Genomic DNA, 26,057 nt, shown 5'->3' on the forward strand with positions numbered 1-26,057 from the left:
AAATGAGAATGATGTGAGAAAACCATGAAAAACAAGTCAATGACTTGCTAAAGGAGACCTAAAAAAATACTGAAGAAAATAATTTTGAAAAATAGACTAACTTAAATGGCAAAAGAGCTCCAAAAAGCCAATGAGGAGAAGAATGCCTTGAAAGGCAGAATTAGCCAAACGGAAAAGGAGGTCCAAAACACCACTGAAGAAAATACTACCTTAAAAATGAGATTGGAGCAAGTGGAAGCTAGTGACTTGATGAGAAATCAAGATATTATCAAACAGAACCAAAGGAATGAAAAAGTGGAAAACAATGTGAAATATCTCATTAGAAAAACCACTGACCTGGAAAATAGATCCAGGAGAGATAATTTAAAAATTATTGGACTACCTGAAAGCCATGATCAAAAAAAAGAGCCTAGGCAACATCTTTCAAGAAATTATCAAGGAGAACTGCCCTGATATTCTAGAGCCAGAGAGTAAAATAGAAATTGAAAGAATCTACAGATCGCCTCCTTAAATAGATCCCCAAAAGAAAACTCTTAGGAATATTGTTGCCAAATTCCAGAGCTCCCAGGTCAAGGAGAAAATACTGCAAGCAGCCAGAAAGAAACAATTTGAGAATTGTGGAAACACAATCAGAATAACATAAGATCTAGCAGCTTCTACATTAAAGGATCAAAGGGCTTGGAATATGATATTCCAGAGGTCAATGGAGCTAGGATTAAAACCAAGAATCACCTACCCAGCAAAACTGAGTATCATGCTCCAAGGCAAAATATGGACTTTCAATAAAATACAGGACTTTCAGCCCTCTCAGTGAAAAGACCAGAGCTGAATAGAAAATTTGACTTTCAAACACAAGAATCAAGAGAAGCATGAAAAGGTAAACAAGAAAAAAAAATCACAAGGGACTTACTAAAGTTGAACTGTTTTGTTTACATTCCTACATGGAAAGATGATGTATATGATTCATGAGATCTCATTATTAGGGTAGCTGTGTGTGTGTGTGTGTGTGTGTGTGTGTGTGTAGGTATATATATGTGTATGTGTATATATATATATATAGACAGAGGGCACAAGGTGAGTTGAATATGAAGGGATGATATCTAAAAAAATAAAATCAAATTAAGGGATGAGAGAGGAATATATTGAGAAAAGGAGAAAGGGAGAGATAGAATGGGGTAAATTATCTCGCATAAAAGTGGCAAGAAAAAGCAGTTCTGTAAGGAAAGGAAGAAGGGGCAGGTGAAGGGGAATGAGTGAATCTTGCTCTCATCAGATTTGACCTGAGGAGGGAATAACATACCCACTCAATTGGGTATCTTACCCCACAGGAAAGGAGGAGGAAGAAGATAAAAAAGGGGGAGATGATAGAAGGGAGGGCAGATTCGGGGAGGAGGTAATCAAAACCAAACACTTTCAAAAAGGGACAGGGACAAGGGAGAAAATTTAATAAAGGGGGACAGGTTGGAAGGAGCAAAATATAGTTAGTCTTTCACAACATGACTATTGTGGAAGGGTTTTACATAATGATACTAATGTGGCCTATGTTGAATTGCTTGCCTTCTTAGAGAGGGTGGGTGGGAAGGGAAGAGGAGAGAGAATTTGGAACTCAAAGTTTTAAAAACAAATGTTCAAAAATTAAAAAAAAAAAAGTTTTTCAATGCAACTAGGAAATTATATACACAGGCAATGGGGCATAGAAATTTATCTTGTCCTACAAGAAAGGAAGGGAAAAGGGGATGGGAGGGGAGTGGGGTGACAGAAGGGAGGGCTGACTGGGAAATGGGGCAACCAGAATATATGCCATCTTGGAGTCGGGGGAGGGTAGAAATGGGGAGAAAATTTGTAATTCAAACTCTTGTGAAAGTCAATGCTGAAAACTAAATATATTAAATAAATTAAAAAATAAATACAAAAAAAAAAGGTAGGTATCATACTCTAATAAATTTGGGGCAACTGGAACTCATTAAAAATCACTTTTTTCAATAAAAAAACAAAATGGTGTAGCAGAAATTTTCTAGACAATGGTCCACTAAACATTTAATATAAAACTGAATTCAATAAGGCCTGTGCTTCCGAATTTTAGGTAGAAATATAAATACTGTTATTGAGAAGTTCTGACAACATTTAGCTATTTATTATTTTTTTATTTAAAAGAATTATCTATTGTTAAGAATATTAGAAAATGAATTATAACTCTGCCTTATAAAGTTTTGACCAATATGTAAGTTAGTCTGTCCCCAAATTCATCTTCCCTCCCTCCCATTTCCATTTGTTAACTGACCGTAACTGAAGTATAGATTTTCATCATTTATTCTGCTTAGAGGTTTATGTATCCTCTTAAAATTAATTTATTTTTTTCTTCCCATAATACTAAGCTAGATTGCTTCACTGACTCTTCATTCTCCCCCCTGTGAGTAAGCATCCCTAAGATAAAAGTCTTCATACTTCCATACTACATACATTATAAAATTTGAAAAATGTTTTTGAATGCTCTAAAGTATACTGAAAATAAAATGTTGCATTAATTTTAGATGAAACATCACTACAGAAATGTATCTTTTTTAAAAAGGCAGAATAATGTAGTAGTAAAAATGCTGAACTTACAGTCAGGAGACCTTGATTCAGGTTTTGGCTCTAAGATTAAATTAGCTGTATAACTAAAGACAAGTCATTTTACCTCTCTGAGGAAGGAAATGTTATCTTTAAAATGGGGGTATCTACCTCACAAGGTATCTTAACGTGAGTTACTACTGGCTCAAATATATTGTTGATTTTCAAGGATCAAAGAATAGCTTATTTATAATAAAACCAGTAAAAATAAAAGTGTTATTACTATTATTATTAAGAATAATGGCTAGCATTTATAAAGGGCATTACGGTTTACAAAATGCTTTCTATGTGCTATTTTATTTTATCCTCACAACAACCCTTGTTACACCCACCATTCACTTGTTCATGGACATCAAAGTTAGCCACTACTATGAGGAACCTAAAATAAAATTCCTATTTCATTAGCAGTTCAACAGAAAACAAGATTTATCCAATATCATGAGTTAGTCAACCATTAAATTATAAATGAGAGACTATCTCTATGGATATATATGAACCTAACAAAGAACAACAGGTATGTATCACTTTTATTTATTGCCTATATATTTGGCATATTGTACATTTATAAAATTATCTTAATAATAAAATTTCAATACTTACTGCTTGGTTTTCCATACGTGCAAATATAACATTTAACATTTGAGTAAGAGTAGCTTTGGCTGTTGTCTGATTGATTAGATTTTTGCTTGCTAGATATATATTGTAACATGTTCTTACAGCTTGCAACACAGTTCCTTCATGAATTTCTATGTGCTGTGATGTTACTGCAGTAAGCAAGGCCTAAAAAAAAATAAAATATATCATTAAAACAATGTTTTTCTTCCTCTAGAGTCACTGCACAAAACACATTTACATATAATGCTTTTGTATGAAAATTAAAACTTTAAAATACTGCAATAGATCTATTTTTGAAAAGTAGCAGGAAATCAATTATAGTATAACGAATTTGGGAAATTTTTCAATAAAATAATCATTAGCCTATTTTACCCACTGTAAAATGGATGTGTTAGGTTTTCCTAAATAACGTATATATGCTATGTTTTCAAAGGAAAGGACTCTCTCATAAATCTTTCTCTTCCAAAAAGTACAAAACTTTGTACTCTGAAGTAAAGACACAACCTATGAGGCAAAAAGACCAGACTGCCAAAACTGAAGGGTCCATAAAACATGACTGTTTTTAAGCAATAGGAAACTTTTCACGCACTCCCTATTTGGAAGAGAGTAGTAGCTATGAATTGAGACTTTTCCAACACACACCTTAACCACCATCATCAGTGTTAGACAATGTAACATGAGATACTGAATTAATTACTCATGGCAAGAGAAGCTTAAAGCAAAGGGTGACAAGATCCACAAAGTTTTGTTTTCCTAGCTGCATTATCCCATGAAAAGAACCTCAAACTATTATGTGTGTGACACAAAATAATGCTATATTACCCTGTAACACTGTGACTAGATCTCTAGAAGCACTTATGTTCAGGCTTGTATTATAATTGTGAAGCTGTCTTTTCTACTATTAGCCCATAATCATCTTGAGCATACTTTAGTGTCTAGCACACAGAAAGCACTTAACAAATGCTTGACCATCTTTTTTGTTTTTAATCCCCCAGAATGCCTACACTGATGTCATGTTCATAAGTGTTCAACAAATATCTGATAAACTGAATTGCACTGATTTATTACATAGATTAAGATATACCATAGATGAAAATCATAGCAGGAAAAAAATAATTATAACACAATAAAGACCTAATGTAAGTCTTTTCCACAGGTGCTAATTTGTTTTGTAGCAACGCACTATGCTGGAAAAAGTACTTGAATAAGAATCAGAATACCTGGGGATCCAGTCCTTCACTTGTCATTAACTAGGAGACCTGAAACAAGTATTAATGTCTGTGAATCGCAGTTTATAAATTAGTAAACAGGAATATATCTGGTCATCAGGATTATTAAGAAGATCAAATAAGAAGCCAAAGAATCTCATATGTGTGCAAACTATGAAACACTATCACAAATTATTATATTTATTTATATTTAGTTTAAATTTCATCTGTTTACTATATATCTCATATTTTTGCCTGTAGTTGTTTGCTTCAGATTTCAAGCTGATAAAGAAATGGGCTCTGGTCTCTATCACCTTATTGGTACACAATATATAACACAGTTAAGTACACAAAGACATACTATGTATTTTTGGTGCATGAAATTAGCCTTGATGCAGATAAAGCAGGAACATTAGCAAAAATTAGTTTTCTTCATAGCAATTAGATGAGGATGTCTTAACCTGGAGCCTGTGAACTTGAAATTTTTTTCTATAATTATAATTCAATATAAGTGGTTTCCTTTATAATCCTACGTATTCTATTTTATGCATTTAAAAACATTATTCTGAGGAGGCCATGAGTTTCACCAGACTTCTAGAGGTCCATGACACAAAAAAGGTTAAAAACCCATGAGTTAGATGAATAATTACAATGATTCTCAAAAGACTAGAAACTCTGTTAATGAGAAATATTCAGGGTTTAAACTGAGTGGCACAGATGTGCCAGACATATTTGGTTACATAATGAATGCTTATGACCATTTACAGATATATTTCCAAAAAGCTATGTTATTTCTGTAGAAAGCTATTTCTGTAAAGTAATCTAATCTTCTCCAACAGTTCAGTGGAACGCTTTTGACAAGGAACAGATTTTACTAAATTAACTAAAAGCAAGTTAAGTTCCCTTTGAAGATTCATTGATAACATAGTAGCTATACTTTGTGCATGCTGGCTAATACATAATTGGGAGTGCTTTTGTTGCATTTTTTTAAAACTCCAAGGTCACCTCTCCATTGTTAGCAGCCTATCACAGGAAATTTTTAACATCTACACAGTCATTCATTAAGCATTTATCTAATACTTGCAATGTGTAAGTAATTAAACGAAAGTAGTTCATTATTCCAGATTCCTAAATGCAGAGATCTCTTTTTAATATAAGTGCAGCTAGTCCCCAGCATTACCAAAGGACTGTATTCCAAAAGTCTGTCTGCAAATCAGTTATTTGAGAGCTAGAATTTATTTTTCCAAAGAAACTATGTTATATATTGTTGATAACATTTCTAGGCTAGTCTAAGAGATCATTTAATCCAAAATATAAAAAGGAAGCATGAAAAAGTGAGAAGAACACTGGACTTAAGAGTCAGAAGATCCAAGTTTGGTTCCTAACTCCGTTACTCACTAGCTGTGCGATCTTGGGCAAGTCACTTAACCTCTTTTTGTCTCAATTTGATAGTCAAAATGGGGATAGTATGCCTATAACATGTACATTACCCCAAATGACTGAGAGAGGTTAAAAAAAATAAAAGTTTCTGTCACTTTAATCTCTTTCAGTCTGCATCTGGGAATTACACCGGTTTAGGGAAGGCCAAGTACGGAAACTCCCTCTCCCACTACAAATCCTTTCAACTGCCTGGGGCACTAAGAAGTTAAGTAACTTCCCCAGGGTCACAGGGAAAGCGTTTATGTGTCAGAGGCAGGGCTTTAACCCTAGATTGGCTCTGTCCACTATGCCTCTTTTTGATATATAAAAAAGAATTTGATTTTGTAAAGAATTTCAGGAGACTTTTTTCAAAGTTTTGTCTTTTTAAAAATACATTATTTTATTTTTTCCCAATTACATGTAAAGATAATTTTTAACATTTATTTTTATTTTGAATTCCAAATTTTCTCCTTTCCTCACTTCCCCCTCCCTAAGGTATAAGCAATTTGATATGTTATATATGTGTAATCATGTAAAACATATTTCCACATAAGTTAATGTTGTAAAAGAAGAAATAGACCAAAAGAAAAAAAAACATACACACATAAAAGTGAAAAATAGTATGTTTCAATCTGCATTCAGACTACATCAGTTTTCATCACAAGTCCTTCAGAACTATCTTCAATTATTGTACTGCTGAGAATAGCTAAGTCATTCACAGTTGACAATTGCACAATGTTACTATTACTGTGTACAATGTTCTCTTGGTTCTGTTCACTTCACTTTCCATCAGTTTGCATAGATCTTTCCAGGTTTCTCTGAAATCAGCCTGCTATCATTTCTTATAGCGCAGTAGTATTCCATTCTATTCATATACCACAACTTCCAATCCTTTGCTACCACTGAAAGAGTTGTTATAAATATTTTTATACATATAGGTCCTTTACATTTTTAAAAATCTCTTTTGGGATACAGACCTAGTAGTGGTATTGCTGCGTCAATGGGTACACACAGCTTGATTGCCCTTGGGGCATAGTTCTATATTGCTCTCCAGAAGAGTTGGATTAGTTCACAACTCCACCAAAAGGGCATCAGATACTTCCCAATTTTCCCACATCCCCGCCAACATTTATCATTTTCCTTTTCTGTCATACTAGCCAATCTGATAAGTGTGAGGTAGTACCTCAGAGTTGCTTTAATTTGCATTTTTCTAATCAATAACAATTTACAGCATTTTTCATATAATTATAGACAGCTTTGATTTCTTTCTCTGAAAACTGCCTGTTCATATCCTTTGACTATTTTTCAACTGGGGAATGACTTATATTCTTATAAATTTGACTCAGTTCTCTACATATTTGAGAAATGAGGCCTTTATCAGAGACACCTGCTATAAAATTTTTTCCCAGCTTTCTTTCCTTCTAATCTTGTTTGCATTGGTTTTATTTATGCAAAAACTTTTAAATTTGATGTTATAAAAATTTTCCATTTTACATCTCATAATGCTCTTTATCTCTTGCTTGGTCATAAATTCTTCCCTTCTCCATTGATTTGACAGGTAAACTATTCCTTGCTCCCCTAATCTGCTTATGGTATGACCCTTTATGTCTAAATCAGGTGCCCATTTTGACCTTATCTTGGTATATAGTGCGAGGTGTTGGTCTATATCTAGTTTCTGCCACACTATTTTCTAGTTTTCCCAGCAGTTTTTGTCAAATAGTGATTTCTTGTCCCAAAAGCTGGGGTCTTTGAGTTTATCAAACACTAGATTATGATGGTCGTTTGCTACTGTCTTAGGTACCTAATTCAATCCACTGATCCACCCACCTCTCTAGTTCTTAGCCACATAGTTCTGATGATTACCACTTTATAATATAGTTTGAGATCTGGCACAGATAGGCCACTTTCACTTATTTTCATTAGTTCCCTTGATATTCTTGACCTTTTGTTCCTCCAGATGAAGTCTGTTATTATTTTTTCTAGCTCTATAAAATAATTTTTGGTAGTTTTGATTGGTATGGCACTGAATAAGTAAATTAATTTAGGTAGAATTGTCATTTTTCTTATTTGGCATGGTCTACCCATGAGTAATCAATATTTTTCCAATTGTTTAGATCTGACTCTATTTGTGTGAAACGTATTTTGTAGTTGTGTTTGTACAGTTCCTGGGTTTGTCTTAGCAGGTAGACTCCCAAGCATTTTATATTATCTAATTTTATATTTTATATTTATATATAATGTATTATATATAATATAAAATTTATATTATCACATTTTAAATGAAATTTTTTTCTACTTCTTGCTGAACTTTGTTGGTAATACATAAAAATGTTGATTATTTATGTGGGTTTATTTTATATCCTGCAATTTTACCATCATATCATCTGCAAAGAGTGATAGTTTTGTTTCTTGATTGTCTATTTTAAGTCCTTCAATTTCTTTTTTCTTCTCTTATTGCTATAACTAACATTTCTAGTACAATATTGAATAATAATGGTGATAATACGCATCCTTGCTTCCCCTTGACCTTACTGGGACAACTTCTAGCTTTATCAATAAATAACCCATTACGGATAATGCTTGCTGATGGTTTTAGATAGATACTACTTATCATAATGCTTTGTTTTCCATGAATCTATAAGGTCATACAAATTCCTGGGATAGACACAGCCACAGAGATGATGTCATTTGAAGATCCTCTGAGTATTAACTAAGACATAAAATTGCCAAACGTGTCCACTAATATCACACTTTTTGAAGGTACTAACAAATGAAAGATGTCTTGAATAAAGTGCAAGTGAAAGGAAGGTTCCCTACAGATGACAGATAAGGTTTTCTAGACACTCTGATTTGCAGATGTTTACAACTGATTATGCCAAGTTCCAGAATAACTATCAAATCCCAAAATACTGTACACCTTCCTTAATTAAATTCAAAGCCACTCAAAAGACTGAACTATCCAGACAGGAAAAAAAGAAAACAGATACATGGTTTTGTTTTTCTTCCTTCTGAGATTATGACAATTTGGATGAGCAATTCATAGAGTTGGTTCATCACACATATATTTAGGTCTGGAATTGTAGACAATGAACTGAGTCCAGAACTGAGCAGGCTGGATGGATATGAGAGATTATAGAGCCCTTTCAATGATGTCAAGCTTACACTGTTTTAATATCAATACTATCCTGGTAAAGGCACATGATTGCAAATCATGAAACACTATAATTTTAGAAGAACCAAACTGGTATCTGTAAAACATTTAAAGAACAAAAGGAACATGAATAACACATTGGGCAGATTTTCTATGGAACTCTTATATCATCAAAATGTGAGGTATTAATTACTTCTTGCTTAAAATGCTATCTCAATGTAGTATGGAAGTTATCTTGTAGTCTTAAAGGATATATTAGTGAACCTAGTTCAATAATCCTGAGTCATCAGTGAATGCACTAGCCATCCATTCCTCCTTTCCCCACCTTGACCCCCTTGGTGAACCAGTTCAACTCTATATTGTCTCTTCTCTTCAGTCTCCTGTCCCATTATCATACCACCAACTGTGCCAAGACTCAGCCTTGGATCACTTCCACTATCTGCTTCCTTTGCTCCTAAACACATGCTGATGAATGAAGATAGAGAAAAATCACACAGCTGTCTTTCCTGGGGCAACAAATATATGTTACATAGCCTCAACTTGGTCCTTACCATGGCTAGGACTTTTATACCTCCCAATTAACTCACTATCCCCCTCACCACACTGGTTTTTCCAAACATTTCTTCCCTTCTGAAATCTCTCATGGTTCCCCCCCCCTCAGGTGAGAACTGTACCTTATATTTAACAGGAAAAAATGACTCATCTGCTGTTGAGTTCCTTCTTCACTCATCTAGTATCACCCAGATGCATTCTTTTGCAATTTCCACCTCCACCCTTCTCCCACTTGAACTAGCCCTTCCCTTGCCAAAACCAAATCTTCTACGTGTACAAATGCTCTCATTCTATCTTATCTCCTTCAGTAGACTGTCTCCTCTATCATTCCCACTTTCTCACTTATCTCCCTATCCACAATCTGCCCTTCTATTCCTACAAACATGCCCAGGTCTCCCGCATACTCAGAAAACCTTTAACTAATCTATTCATTGCCATCATCACCCCATATGTCTCCAACTTTTTGTGGTGCCTCTACTTTCTCTCCTTTTATTCTCTTCTTCATGCTCGTCACTGAACCAAAACTGTTCTCTCCAAAGTCATCAAAAATTAATTCCAAAATCTATTGGCCTTTTCTCAATCCTCATCATTCTTGACCTCTCTGCAACCACTGACACTGTTGATCACTTTCTCCTCCTTGATACTCTCTTCACTCTAGGTTTTCAGGACATTTTCTTCTGGTTCTCCTCCTATTTGCTGGCTCTTTACACAGGTCATATCCCTAACTGCATCGGTGTCCCACAGGGCTCTGCCCTGGGTCCTCTTTTCTTCTTCCTCTACATTATTTCCTCTGGTGATCTCATCAGTTCCCATGAATTCCCTTATTATTTCTACACTGATGATTCCCAAATCTACCTCTCCAGCTCTAAACCTCTCTGCTGACCTTTAGTCTCACATGTCCAACTTCATATCAGACACCTCCACAGACATCTTAAACTATATGTCCAAAACTGAACTAATTTCTTTCCCCTCCAATCCTACCTCCTTCCAAAACTTTCTATTATTGTTGAGGGTGCCACCATCCTTCCAGTCACTAGGACTCTCAATCTAGATGTCATCTTTGACTCCTCATTCTCTCTCACCACCCCCTTCCCATATGTGATCTGGTGCCAAGACCTGTCAATTCTCCTTTGTAACATCTCTTAGATATGCCACCTTCTCTCCTCAGATACTAGGTACTAGATTAACTAAATGGTCCAAGAATGGGTCAAAGGCTGCCTAAAAAGAAGCTAACATACTGAAATCTTGTCTATAATGGATAGCATTACAGTAAGATTCCAATGTAGTAATCCTCAAATGCAAGTATTAACTTCTCAATTAACTTTATGTAACCATTTACCTTTATTATTTGCAACTGGACCCCTTCGTCTGTTTGAGGACCTTGGAAACAGGCACATATTGTCTCAATAATTCTATCAATTAATTTTTTGCCAGGAGTAGTATTATCTGGAGCATTGCCAGTTAAGTGTCCATAAGCAATAAGTTTCTGGAGAAGGAAAAAAGACAATTATCAGTCCTCAATAAAGAGTTAAAATACTTATCAATTATATACATATATATCCTCATTATTATTAGCTACCAATCATTCAACTTCAAGGTGCTATGTTCTCAAAGGATCTGTGATTTCTCATCACGGGGCATCTCAGCCACAAGCAAAGGTCCATCTATGACTTAGTTGATGAGTCCTAGGGAATTGCTTGACGCATCCAGAAGTTAAATGATTTTCTCAGCTTCACATAACCAGGAAGGATAGGAGGTAGGATGTTTCAAGATACTTTGGCAAAAGATAGTATTATTTATAAAACTTTTATCTTTATCATGGTATTTCAGTTCTGAAATTTTATCATGGTATTTCTAGTTACTGAAATGTCAATATATTTTGAAAGAAGTATTTCTACTGGTAGTACACAGACAAAAGTATCTTCATTTGCAAGAATTGCAATAAACCACCTAGCTTAAAACCTAGCAGAAGGTATTCTGAAAACTTGGATCTGAACCAGAAGGGCAAAGACAGTAGATTGAGTTCCCATTTAAGCATATTTTTTTTTCCTATTTAAACTGAAACCCATCATATCTTAAAAGGATTTAATTGAACTAAATTTGGGCTGAGCATTTTCTGAAAGTAGTACATCACATATTAATTAATCCTTTTTGGGGGCCTGAACTTCTGATTTTGTCACTTTGGGGGAACTCTCAGTGCATAAATTCCCTCTATCAATGTAGATCTGCATCTTATCATCTTATGGAGTTACGTGGAGCACTGAGAGGTTATGCCAGGCTATCTTAATACCACTCTTAAAAATAAAGGTTTCAGATACTATACCTTTACTTGAACCATTACCATCTTTGAGTAAATAACATGTTCTAAATTTCACAACTGTTCAATATCTTACTGTGCCTTCATGGATGGGTCAAGTCAGTACGTTTTATTAGAGATACCAATAATCAAGATTTTGTCTTATTTCAGCTAATCAATGGCTTGTTTATAGTTATAAATAGAATTTTGCTGTTGCTACTAAAAATGTGTTAATTGCCCTCTACGGCAACTGAAAGCAGTATGAATCATCAGTTGCAGTCCATGTTTTGGATACACAATTAAAATTGATAAACTCTAGGTAACACTATTTTATACAAACCTGTAAACAATCTAGGGATGTACTAACTATCCGGGGACATTTGGACTGGCATGCCAGCTCAAATGGTAGGAAGTATTTATCTGCTTCAATAAAACTAGTCTTCGATTTCACCGGAGGAAGAGTGCTTGAACCAGCTTTTGCTTCTCCATGAGGGGGACTAAACAAAAAAGAATATTCTTATTAGATACAGGTATTAAAAACTCATAAATCTGAGTTAGTGAACATCTATCATTTTACAGATGAGAAAACACAGGTTCAAAAAGTTAAATGACAAGATCATATAAGAAGTTAAGTTCCATGACTAGAACCACATTTCTGGCTCCCCTGTTTTGTCTTCTTTCTAAAATTCAGGTTTTCCCTAGTACAAAATGATTCTCCTACATTTAACCACCTCTATGTCAGAATGCTTTAACAAACATAAATTACGTTATTTGTCCTCAGATAAATTAGCAAGCCTCTGAGAAACTAAACATTGACAGATACAGATCACTTAGTAGCAAAGAAATCTAATATATTTTCTAAGTATGACAAACGCTTTGAGGAAAAAATTCTCAAGATGTGACTATAGAAGAGCAAAAATAAGCTTATATAGAGTTGTGTAAATCTATTACTGGCAATATTAATATAAAGGGTTTTTTTCATTTTAGTATGGCACGATTACTTTTTTAAAAAAACAATCATATAATCACTATAGAGATCATATATAGAAACCATCCTAGCTTAAGTAAGTCATGTTAATTTTTGATATAATAGTTAATAATTAGCTAAGATTTACAAAAAATACTAAATTATGTTTACTAAAGTGAAAAAAAATCACTAACCTTTGTTTTTCAGTTTCAGCTTTTATTTCCTCTGCAAATATACATACAAAAAAACACAAGTTAGATTTACAAGTACATGGCTAAAGTAAACAGATCAAAGAAACTTATAATCTAAATTCTTACAAAAAATGAAAATTATAGCTCAGTCACAGAAACATCAACCGCTATGATTCAATTTGAGTTGACAAGTAAATAGATAAGCTAAAATGCAGGCTGCTTAGGATATTATACACAATTATGAATACTGTAAATTTTAAAATATTATTAAAAACTATTAAAACAGTTTTCAAAAAAATAAACATTACAGAGCAGCAAACAAAAGGAAACCAGCAAGAAAGCTTTGGAAACAATGTGTAGTATTTATTATGTAGGTTTTCTTGAAACAGAAATGTATTATTTTATACTGAATCCTCTCTTATGATCTGCTGTATACATGGAAATTTTTTTTTCTTTCTCATTCTGTATTTAAGTTAAAAATTTTAAAAATTTACCATAAAATCGTCAAACAATATACTTCAGAGAACTGAGTAAAATCTGAGTTTCCTGGCTCTACAAACAGATAGTTACTAGTACCTTAAAAATGTTAAATAAGCACCATAACTCTTTTGTATCCCCTTTTCAGAGCATAATGGGTACACAGTACATAGAAAAGCATCATATTTAAAGCTTGGGAGGTGCCTCAGTGATTGGCCCAAGTATTTTTTTTTTTTAAGATTAGGAAACAGGCTTACTTGTGGTCTGATTGCTAAATCAGTGCAGAGAGCATGTATATTAAAGTGTTGACACTTAACATATGCTCCACTTCACGTTTTATTGAGATGATAATGATTGGTATAAGCAATAGTTGTCCTATGTCAATAAAGTAAAGCTCAGAAACATGGCATTTTAAAAAGACATCACCTGCAACCACAAAAATAGATTATCTGAATAAAATCAAATGTTAGTCCTTTAGCATTGTATACAGTAAAACAAAATATAAGATGAACAATATTTGAAGTAAGCCACTATCTCTTATAATCAAAGTTCTGTTAAAATTAACTAGTTTTTTGTGATATAAAGGGACATGTGTGACAGGTACTTTTTCTCTTCAATTTCAAATTCAGCGAACATGTATTAAGTAACTACCATATCTAAGGCATTGTGCATGGTGTACTTTTTTTTTTGGGTACAAAGTACCAAGATTTTAAAAAGTATTGCTTCCCAATCGCAAAAAAGAAAAAAAAAGATTCAAATGGATTAACAATGGCAATTTTTGTAGAAATTAAATCCAACACCCACACTTTTCTTAGTTACACACACATATTTGTATATTATGTATAAATTATATAACCTTTCTAAAAAAAGAGAAAGTTTAGGGTTATCAAGAATCCAATGCAGAAAATGGAGAAGAGTGATCACATCTTAATGTTCACCAAATGCTAGCTTCCTCACTATACTTGCTTAAACATTCATGAACATTTTCTTTAAAGATTCACATTCAGCATATTAGGAAAGTCTAAGAAATAAATGAAGAATGCACAAATTAGAATTCTAGAGTTTTCAATCTAATGAGAAAAGAAGAAGATGCTTTATGATATTTTGTACAAAATGGTAAATTATGATGACATTATGTCCTATTTTTAGACATTCTTTCTGCCAAATAGTGCAAAATATGTTCCAATAACAGTAGTGGCTAATAAATATGGTCACAGGTATTTGGGTTTTACTTAGGTTCCAGGGAAAAAAGGGAGTGACCAACAAAAGAGTGGCGATAGCAGAATGAAAGATTAAACAAAGCAGAGAGAAATATTTCTATAAAATCAGAAGGCAGAGATAAGGACACTATGGTCAAAGTGGCTATGGATTATGCAAAACTGACACCAACCTAAAAATAGCAATCTTTTTATTCAAAAGAAAAAGCAATAGATTTGATCAGTATTTGGTTCACTCAAACGGCAAATGATGTGTGCAGTTGTTTCAGCTGTGTCTGACTATTTGTGATCCCATTTTGGGGTTTTCCTAGCAAAGATACTGGAGTCCTTTGCCATTTCCTTCTCCGGCTCATTTTACAGATGAGGAAACTGGGGCAAATAGGGTTAAGTGAATTGCCCAGGATCACAAAGCTATTAAGTGTCTGAGACCAGATTTGAACCCTGGTCTTCTTGACTCCAGGCCTGGAACTTTATCTACTTCACCACCATCCTAGATGCCCCAAATGTCCTCAATATTAGTATGGTATCATGATCTTTAAAACTTTATTTTTAAAATTTTCATAACTTTAGTAAGTTCATCAAACCTATTTCCCTTGTTTTAAGGTTTTTAAAAATTATCTTTTTTCCCTAGATTTGGAGGGAGGGAGGGGGGGAGAGAGAGAGAGAGAGAGAGAGAGAGAGAGAGAGAGAGAGAGAGAGAGAGAGAGAGAGAGAGAATGCGAATTTTGGGAAATGGTGAAAACTAGAATCAGATTTCTAATCTTCAAGAAAAAAAAAGAATGGGTATTTCAAGACTTTTGCTCTCCATTTATTTGAAACAAATCTGAACCATGGACATTTTAATAGAGAAGATGATATGCTGGATGACAGAATTTTATGTACTCGAAATGTTCTTAAGGTTATAAATGGACAGTTCAATCTACACAAAAGAAAAATATTTTTCTTCAACCAGAAAGTCTTTTGTGTCTTATAATTACATTTAAAAATCAAACATCTCAAGTTAAATACGATATATTTTAAACAAATGATCCTGTCAAAATGAAAAAGATTAAGGAATCTACTCCTAATAGCTGTTCCACAGCTGGCCTCATCCATTACGCAATAGTCTTTAAACTTTTTTTGCTGTGTGTCATGGACCCCTTTGGCAGTCTGGTGAACCAATGGACCCCTTCTCAGAAGAATGTTTTAAATAATTGAAGGAAATGCTAAATTTTAGTCAGAGGTTAGTGGAAATAAAGACATAATTTCTCCCCATGCCTGAATTCTCTGTGTCCTCAATTCTGCTTTCTGTCTTCCTTAAAGTCCCAAGAAAAATCCAACTTTCTCCATAAACACTGAAATTCCTTCCCTTTGAGATAATTTCCAAATTTATCCTTTATTCTTCTTGTTTGTACAAAGTTTTTGCATGTTCTCTTCCCCCATTAGATTGTGAGCTCCTTGAGGACAAGGACTACATTCCCTTCTAATCTATTTAACTACTTTGTATATATTTGTACTTACTAACTTTATATTTATGCTGCATCTATATTTGTATGTACTTATTATATCCTCTATTAGAATGTAAACCCACTAAATGGGAGTTGTTTCATTTTTTTATATTTGCATCCATAAGGCACGTACTAGGATATTAATATATATGAAGGGACTGGATGATTTAAAGCCACATTTCCTAGATAAGGTTGGTAATAATTTTCCCCCACAATGGAGTGTCTTTATATAAATTAATGAATTTTTATTTTTTGGTCTCATAAGCTGTGAAGGCAATTTCAGAATATTATAAGCAATAGCTGTATCACTTCAGTAAATGTAAAACCTGCAAAAGCTATTACTTTGAAGATGTACATAAGTTTAAAAACAAAAATAAAACCTGAGTAGTTACAAAGGCTACCTTGTATGAGGGAACATTCAAGGCCACGAGACCAGGTTATTTCGTGGTATTCTCTTTCCCTACCATCATAAGCACCCCTAGTAAGCACGAGCACTATTGAGAAGACTCTGGCAGTCCTCTGGTACTTCCCCTTGAGTCCCTCACCGAGTCCATTTCATTACTTTGACATGCATTTTTTAGGGGGTAGGGTGAATAGGAAAAGAGAATAAGATATGTGTAATGTTCAAGTGCAGTCTAAGAATGGGTGCTCCATACATTTGGTTTAGGCTACAGAAAGATAGAAGAACAAGTACAGAAACCAGAAAATAGGATTTTTGACTCTCAGTCCAAAGTTCTTTTCGGCAAGGTTGTTGACATTTGGCCTTCTGAGACAACACCAAGGTTCATTACCAGGCACCAGATATTCTATATTCTATCTAGACTACTGGCTCCTGGCCTTATGACTGAGGATAAGCAGCTAAGTATGAAGGGGAAGGAACCCTGGTCATAAAGCAACCTCTTCCAATGGGTCCTGGCCTGGGCCTGATCCAGCCTGAAGCTGAACAGAACGTAAGTGGCAAAATTATGACCCTTCCAGGCCAGCATTGAAGGAACAGCTCACCAGGACTTGAGTTTCATCTGCAACCTTTGGCTAGGCCAGAGCACCACCTCAACCAGCCAGGTATCCATATTCTCTCACACTTCACCTGGAGAATTTCACAGGACTGAATCAAAGCCATTTATGTCCCTAACCCCCACTCCCGCCATCTTACCATTCAATCATCATCTCTTCTGGATCTAAGTACTGCACCCCTTGCCCCCACTCTCTTCCTTAAAGGAGTACATATGTTGACAAACTTCTAAATTTCTCACCCAGGGTCTCAGGCTAGGTCTTCTTTCATCCCCTAGGTGACGACCCAATTGGTCATTGTCTGAGTTTTCATGTCCCAGAGTGAGTATAAATAGTAACTGTTTCGGTTCTGGCCAGAAACTAAAGGTCTTCCTCTCCCAAATTGATTTTTCTTTTCTTTTTTGAATAGGCAAACGAGGCCATCTTTTGCTTCATTCCTTACCTGGGAAAGACCTTACAAGGAATATAAATTTCTTGAAATAGAGTTCTGGAAAACCAGGTATTGATAAAAAACCAATAGAATTCAAATGGAGCTATCTGACTCTGCCTTAAACCCAAGTAACTCTGGCTCTAGCCAAAAATGGGATTGAATCCAAGCCTTAGTTGGTCATTGTTTGGGTTTTGTTGGCTCAGTGAGTGTAAATAGCAATTGTTTCTATTCTGGCCAGAAACCCGGGGTGGGGGGTGGCGGGGTCTTCCCTCTCCCAGATTGATTTTTTTTTTGAGTGGGTAAAAGAGGTCATGGGGGGGGGCCCGCGGGGGGGGGGGCTCATTTCTCACCTAGTCTTAATCATTGAATTCTCACCTAGCCTTAATCATTGCCTCAGACAAACTGAGACTCAGGAAAGACCTTAGCTTAAAAACACCAAGGTCTCCTGTTGCATCCAAGGCTGTCTCTAGTTGTCCTGATCTATGTGTTGGCATTGAACCCAGATGGCTCAGGAGGACAGAGTGAGACTGGTGACTTTGCACAGCCATGCCTCACTTAAATCTAATTCACTTGCAAGTCAAGACACCACCTTCCTGATGTCTCTGGTCCCCTTCCAGAAGGAAAGATAAATGCTCACAAAGACCTCTAAATTTCTCAGCCTGGGCCTAAGGCTAGTTCTTCAATCCCCTACATTACAGTGACTGGCGAGTACCTTCACTTCTACCTTCTTTCTTCCCTTTGTTTCCTCCAATCCACTGCTTGAAGATTCTAAGAAAACAAAAGCTAAAAGATACCTTTGGAAATAGTCAATGTAGGAGAGGTTGTGGAAAGACAGGCATACTAATGCATTCACTATTGGTGGAGCTATGAATTGGCACAGCTATAGTATAAAGCACTTTAGAATTATTCATATACAGTAACTAAAAATACCCACATACTTTGACCCAAAGATTCTGTTGAAAATACATACTTCAAGGTGGTCAATGACAAAAAGAAAGGGCCTGTATAAACCAAAATATTTATAGTAGCTCTTTTTCTGGTTGCCAAGAATTAGAAACAAAGTACATGTTCATTGACTAGGGAATGGTTAATTAAGTTGTGGTACATAATGTAATGGGATATTACTGTGCTATAAGATACCAAAAAAAAATTATTATAGAGAAGCATGGAAAGATTTATATGAACTGATGCAAAGTGACGTAAGGAGAGCCAAGAAAACAATACACACAATAATTATAATAATATAAATTGAAAGAACCATAAAATAAAAATGCTGCAAAATTACAATAACAAGCATATCCCCAAAGAAGAGATATGAGAAGACATCTACCACTCCTTTGTAGAGGTGGAAGGGCAGGGTTTACAGATGCAAAAAATTTGTATAATGAACTTTTCAATAAACTGATAGATTTTGATGATTTTTCTTTCCTGCTTTAAAATTCAAATTTGGAAATACAAGTAAAGACAGGACAAAGTAAAGCCTTCTCCTCTGTTAATTTCTTTCTTCTTACATCTCAATTTTGCTTATACTTTAAGCATGTTTTTCTAATACCTTTCCTGATTTTTGTTCTTAGCCTCCTATAGGAGGAAAAAGTACTTTGGATAATCAGTCCCCAACCAAACTGGTTCTATAATGTTTGGATTTTGTTTTTGAGAAATCCAAGAAAAAATACCTAAGATTATACTTGTCCATTGGATATTATATAATTAGATTTAGATATTTAGAGCTGTAAGATCATATATTTCTAATCCAATCCCCTCATTTTACAAATTAGAAAACCGAGGCCTAGGGAGATTAAATGACTTGCCCAAGATCACACAGGCAGTGCAGAGTAGAGCCAAGATTTGAACCAGGTTTTCTGACTCCAAAGTCAGTGCTTTCTCTTACTGTACCATGCCATTTTAATTTTTTAATTAAAAATGTCCCGAATTATCAAGCATTTATTTTTTTCTCACCTCCCCACTGCTACCAGAAAAAAAGAAAGACAAAACCCTTATAAATAAGCATAGTCAAGCAAAACAAACCAATATATTGCATGGCATTTTACTTTGATTTGGTGAGGCAGAAAAGTTCAAGACAGCTGGCTGAAGACAAGAAACCATAAAGTGAACCCTTTTTTTGGAGGGGTGAGGGTGTCTGGACCTTTAATATCATTAGTATAGGGAAACTCCTGGTATGGAAACACCCCCTAACTATGAAGATATGCCAAATGACAACTATTCTATAATATATAGGCTTAGAAAGTTGAGGTACTGAGAGTTTAAATTATTTGCTCATTGTCACAAAGTCACTGTGTAAAAATCAGAACTTGAACTCAGGTCTTTTTGAATCCAAGATAAGGTTCTCTCTAGACTACTCCAAGCTGCCTTACTCTAAAACCATATTAAAGGGAAGGCAAGTACCTAAGAAAATACCAGTAAAAGACTTGATGTACAAAAAGATTAGTAGATTTTATTATTTTCAAGTATTCACAGAATCACTTTACTGTAGAAGGGATGCTTCATTTAACAGATGAAGAAACCAAGATATAAGTTAGTGACATAATCTAACTAGAATCAATCAACAAATATTTATTAAGCAGTTACCAAATGCTAAGCATTGCTAGGTGCCAGCGATACAAAGATAGACGTGAAAGTGTCCCTGCCCTTAAGGAGCTCACATTGTATATGGGGAGACAACACAAACGGAATATACATACATACATACATACATAAAAATCTATATGTGTCCATACACATATATATGTGCAAAATGTATACAAGGTAACTGGGGAGGTAGAGGGAGTCATCTACAAGGTGAATGGGAATATGAAGATAGAATTTGAGGGGAGCTTAACAGGTCTCCCAATTTCCAGTCAAGTATTCTTTCAGTTTCCCCAATTAGAGACAATAACAGAAAATGAGTTTAGAATATAATGGCAAATAGTAATCTTATCAGCCAATTTTAATGAAAAGTTAACCTAAGAATGATTTTATACTTTCCTAATAATTTGAAGGTGACAGGATGCTTCCAAAAATTTTTAAAAAGCAGTTTTGTTAAGTGAACAATGTCAAGACCAGATTTACATTATTAATTTGCTCAGAAACCAGCTATAGCCACCCCCACCCCCCCAATGATGTTCTTCGCATAGGTGGCTCAAGGTCAATTTCAACGTAGCCCACCCAGTCTAAGTCAAAGTTATTATAAATTTCAAATTAATGCATTCTTGCCATATGTGACACAATAATAGATCAGCATCAATTTGAGTAACTTGTCAATTTGGCATTTTTAACTGGAACAGATGTATTGATATTTGTACATAGGAAAGAATAAAACAAGTAAGAGAATAATCATTCCAAAGTACCTACTATGTACACAGCTGTACGTACTTACAAAGCTGTTCCAAAAAAGCTAACATAACTACAGGGTTTGAGTTTGTCCACTAAGTCAAAATAAAACTTATTTAATAATTCTTAAAAAGCCTACCAGAACATGGGTGATATGTGTGTGTGTCTATATGCGTCACACACACACACACACACACAAATATATACTTGTGTGTCCTTCGTTTTCAAATACGACCAATACTTTTGCACGAAGTGGATTTAAGTGAAGCAGAGTTGCGCAAAGTCATCAGACTCACCCTCTCTGAGTCCAGTGGCAGAACAAAAGACGATCAGTGATGGCCTAGCATGCAGTGGCATCCTTGATATCGGAACAAGCTCTAAGCATTCCATAGAGCCTGCTTTAGCCACCTTCCTGGCTGTTGGAACAAACTGTTCTCATCTACCCATTTCAGAGGGAAAGTTTTCACATACTTGGGGCAGACATCCCCCCTAACTAGCTGATGTGTTTGAGGCCCGTTGATTATCTTCAATCTGGTTTAGCCCATCTGCCAAGATGGTACACTAGGGCATGGTTGCTCCAAGTGCTACAGCTTCTTGGAACCACAGGTGAGAGTTGGGTGAAGGTGGACCAAAGGTGGATGAGCAGCCCTGAAAAGGGCTTGGCAAGCCATCACAGCAGAAGTGCTTGTTCTCCCTAGACACCGCACACACCATACATATACAATTATATACTATATATAGTATGTATAAAGTATATTAAGAGTATGTGCATGTGTGTATTTCACCAACTCTGCCATCACTAGAGTAAATTTAGTGCCTAGGAACAAGATGTCACTTTGTATATATATTTAATATTCACAACGTGGTCCATTATAATACTCTATTTAATACAAATAGAATGGCAACAGACACTATTACTGGCTATACAAAATCACATAGAATCCCAATGAAGTGAAAGTAAACTTAAAATACTTCACTTGGTATTTATAAATCCATCAGATATTTATTACCCAAAAGGTGGTCTATTTCTTTTTGTCTAAATATCTGATACAATCCATTTAGAGAACTGTATTAATCATTTCAGTTTGAATCCTGTGTGGGGATTAGTGTAGCTATTTCTTCTCTCTATATGTGAGTTATACATTAGTAAGTAAACCAAAAGTTACCAAAAAAATTACTATTTTTCAATATTGCAATTCTGGAAAAAAAGATGTGTGAATCCTTGGTTTTAATTCAAATTTATCTGCAGATCAAAACCCTAGGAACAGTCTAATCACTCAAAATGCCTTTCGCTGGTTCTTAAATGACTAAAGGAGAAATTTTTGATTTCATAATTCATTATTGAGACATCAATTTACAATACAATTCAAAAATATGTATCAATTTTGTAGATACTGGTAAAACCATTTTTTGAATACTTCATACAGCAGGTTTATCAAGAACCTATATTCTCCAAAAAGAGAATATAAAAGTAGAAGCCACAACTGTGGATTCAAGAAGTTCGCAATCTGGCTGAAGACATAAAACTTGAAGAAGCAATTACGGAACAACTAAAGTACAGCCACAAAACAGGATTATGTACTTAACAGAATGATGCAAATTATTAAATAATTAAGCAGCAAGGAGATATCTATTCATTTAAGAAATATTTACTTAGAACATTAAATGTGAAACACATTGCACCGGGTGAGGGGGGGAGGTGTGAGTATAGAGAGGGGATACAGAGAAAAGTAAAGGTTATTCTACCTTCAAGGAGAAAGGGTACAGATTATGGGCATGATGTCGAAGAGGGTCAATTAAGAAAATCTTCTTGGAGAAATACGAAAATTACTGCTGTGGATTGGTGAAGAAATGAAAAGGTAGGCCAGGCAGGAGGAATGGAATGAGCAACTGCAAGGTAGCAAGAATGGATAGAATATTTATAGGAAGAGTAAGGAAACTGGCTTGTATGAAAAAGCCATTTTAGCGTACACTAACAATAACCACTTTAAGGTCTGTCAAGGGAGAGAAGCACTTTGACTACATTATCTCCTTTTGTGTCCAAACCACTCTAAAAATGTAAAAAGTATAATCCAGAAGTGTTATTCCTATTTTACAAATATGTGTGTATGCACATGTACATGTGTGTGGTGGGGTATGTATATACATTCACAGACTCACAGGAGAACACATAAGGAAAGTAAAGAGTTACAGAAAGAAAGGCCTTCGATGATGAGATTGGCAATTACTCTGAGGTCATGGGTCGGCAAACTTTTTCTGTGAAGAGCCTGACAGTAAGTATTTTATGCTTTGCAGACCAAGAGGCAAAACTGAGAATACTATGTAGAAACTTAAGTAGCAAGGGAGAAAATAGATTGCCATGAATTTTGTATTGACAAAGCTCAAAATAATAACTGAATACAATCTTTTCTGTTTTTATAATACAAGTCCACTAACGAAAAGAATGGCATTTCTTTTTAGTGTTCCATATCATCAATACTGATAGCAAATGTTCACCTGTTGATGCTAATCTGTTATTAGATTTTATATCTTTTATCTCTGAAAATGTCTTTTTACACAGATAAGTACTGCCAAATACTAATGTCAACTGAGAAGTACAGGAATTTACTTGAGCATATTCATCACTTGAAAGGCATTTATAGAATTCTATTAGATTCTTCTCAATAGTTGCCTTTTAGCATGGCATTGCAGGTTAATCACCTCCAAATGAAAGTTAGCTAGAAGCTCCTTCATTGCACAGTTGAATAAGTGGATTTTGGAATATGGATATTTCTTTTGCACTTGCATCAAGATCAGAAAAGCACTGCTAGAGTTTTATCTTAGAAAATATATCTGTTGCAAATATTTGTGCAAATGGAGATCTGACTTTTTGTTTTAACTCTTGACATGGGAACAATACAATAAAGCAGCTGGACATTACATGTGATTCGAATGTTGTTGGTTGACTTGACTGAAGTATAAATTTAGCACATAAACAATGTTTTGCCTTGTAATTTTAGGTTGGATTCAGTAAGAAACACTATCAAGTCAGCAAATGCTAATTTTGAAAGCCATTTAGTATTCAATAATAGTGAGTGAAAGGAGTTCTCATTCAGAAAAATTTCAATCCTGGCTCTGAGCTTAAAAAAATTTTCTTCCTTTGTCATTTCTTGTTTTGACATAATGAGTACGCACTCATTATATACATTACATAGAAGTAGTAATACCTGTGGTACTCAAAACACTGTCAAGGTATAACTGCATCACTGTAATTTGTAGTAAGCCAAGCAGCAATGTAGAGCGATGAGAGCACTACATACGGTCTCTGTCACAACTTCACTGTGTAACTGTGACACGAAAGCAGTCACAGACAATATGTAAACGAATAAGCATGGCTGGGTTCCAATAAAACTTTATTTATGGACACTGAAGTTTGAATTTCATATAATTTTCACATCACAAAATATTAGTCTCCTTTTAATTTTTTCAGCCACTTAAAATGTAAAAACCATCTTCAGCTTGTGAAATGTACAACAGGTGGCAGGCTGTGGATCAGAGTATGTTGACCCCTGCTCTGGAAGAACATTTATATTGATAACTATGTTGAATATGGGTTGTAAAGACAATAGAGACCAGGCAGCAGAGAGACTGTGGTGGTGGTGGTGGTGGTGGTGGTGATGATGATGAACTTGCAATGAAATAATGAGAGAACATTTGTGAAGTGCTTAGCACTGTGCCTAGCACATGGCAGTTACTCAATAAATGCTTATTCCCTTCCCCTCCTTTCTTAATTTGGGGTATTAACAACTGCTTTAGAAATGTAGTAAATTGACTGACTGGATATATCTTACAATGACAAATACTTTGGGGTTATCTGAAATACTCTATCATGAAAATTCAAGTGGTTTTAGATTTTAAAATTATAAGTATATAAATTACTTGAGAAAAATTAATTGTCAATGAAACAGCCTGGCATGTTTAAAAAGAAAAAAGCCCAGGATTTGGAGCCAAAGGATCTAGGTTGAAATGATGTGTTTTACAACTTAAGCTATCTGGACCTCAATTTCCAAACCTATAAAATGAGGTTTTTCTACATAAGCTCCACCTTTGTCTATGATTCTACAGTTATTCCAAAACATCCCAGTTACTTTCTGGTGAAACTATTTCTCCAAAGACGTAAAGTTCCCTGGTGGGCACATTAATGCATTGTTGATGGAGTTGAGAATTGGTTGAGCCATTCTGGAAAACAATTTGGAATTGTGACCCCAAAGCTGTGCCTATCCATAGAATCAGATACCACTACTAGGTCTATACCCCAAAAAGACAAAAAAAGAAAAGACCTATATGCACAAAAATATTTGTAGCAATTCATGCTTCAGTGACAAAGCATTGGAAATCAATTGGGGAATGGCTGAATAACTAATAGTATATGAATGTAATAGAATACTATTGTGCTGTAAGAAATGATAAAAGGGATGGTTAAAGCAAAATCTGGGGAGACTTATATGAACTGGTGCAGAGCGAAATGAGTAGAACTATGAGAACAATTAATAATACCAATAATATTATAAAGACAATTATGAAAGACTTAGGAACTATGATCAATATAACGATCAATCACAACTCCAGAAGATTCATCATGAAATATGCTAACCACCTCCAGATAGAAAGGTGAAGGATTCAAGAGTATAGAGACATTTTTTTAGACATTTTTAGCTAATATGGGAATTTGTTTTGCATCATTACATAACTGTAACAAGTTCTCCCCACCCCCACCTTGGTTTCTTCATGGGGGTGGGAGGAAAGAAAGGAGAAAAGAGCAGATTCCTGTTAATTTAAGAAACAAAATTTAATTAATTTTATTATTTTAATTTAATTATTTAATTAATTAAATTTAATTTAAGAGATCAAACTGATTACCTAAGTGGTGCTTTTAATGACCCTTCTTCCTTAAAAGTCCATCTTTTAACATGTTCTGGTGAAGCTATGTGGCTGGGAATCAAGAAATACAACAGTCTCTGGAGTGTTACAGTTGTAAGCCACCCAAAGATCAACACAGAGAAGGAAGGTGGTTGTGAATAGTCTACACTCTACAAAGCATAATGAAGAATAATATGCAA

The 26,057-nt window shown here is 34.8% G+C and overlaps 1 protein-coding gene across 1 annotated transcript in view; it reads right to left on the bottom strand.

The window, feature by feature from the left end:
- ARFGEF1 (ADP ribosylation factor guanine nucleotide exchange factor 1) overlaps positions 1-26,057 on the bottom strand; it is a 168,887-nt gene that overhangs the window by 119,746 nt on the left and 23,084 nt on the right. Inside the window, exons 2-5 of the mRNA XM_036753413.1 lie at positions 13,013-13,043; positions 12,192-12,348; positions 10,895-11,041; positions 3,211-3,390 (exon numbers count right to left, since the gene is read on the bottom strand). Of these exons, the coding sequence (XP_036609308.1) occupies positions 3,211-3,390; positions 10,895-11,041; positions 12,192-12,348; positions 13,013-13,043 (515 nt within the window). The remainder of the gene's footprint in view (positions 1-3,210; positions 3,391-10,894; positions 11,042-12,191; positions 12,349-13,012; positions 13,044-26,057) is intronic.

This window comes from Trichosurus vulpecula, chromosome 1 (genome assembly GCF_011100635.1).
Source record: "Trichosurus vulpecula isolate mTriVul1 chromosome 1, mTriVul1.pri, whole genome shotgun sequence".
Classification (NCBI taxonomy): Eukaryota; Metazoa; Chordata; class Mammalia; order Diprotodontia; family Phalangeridae; genus Trichosurus; species Trichosurus vulpecula.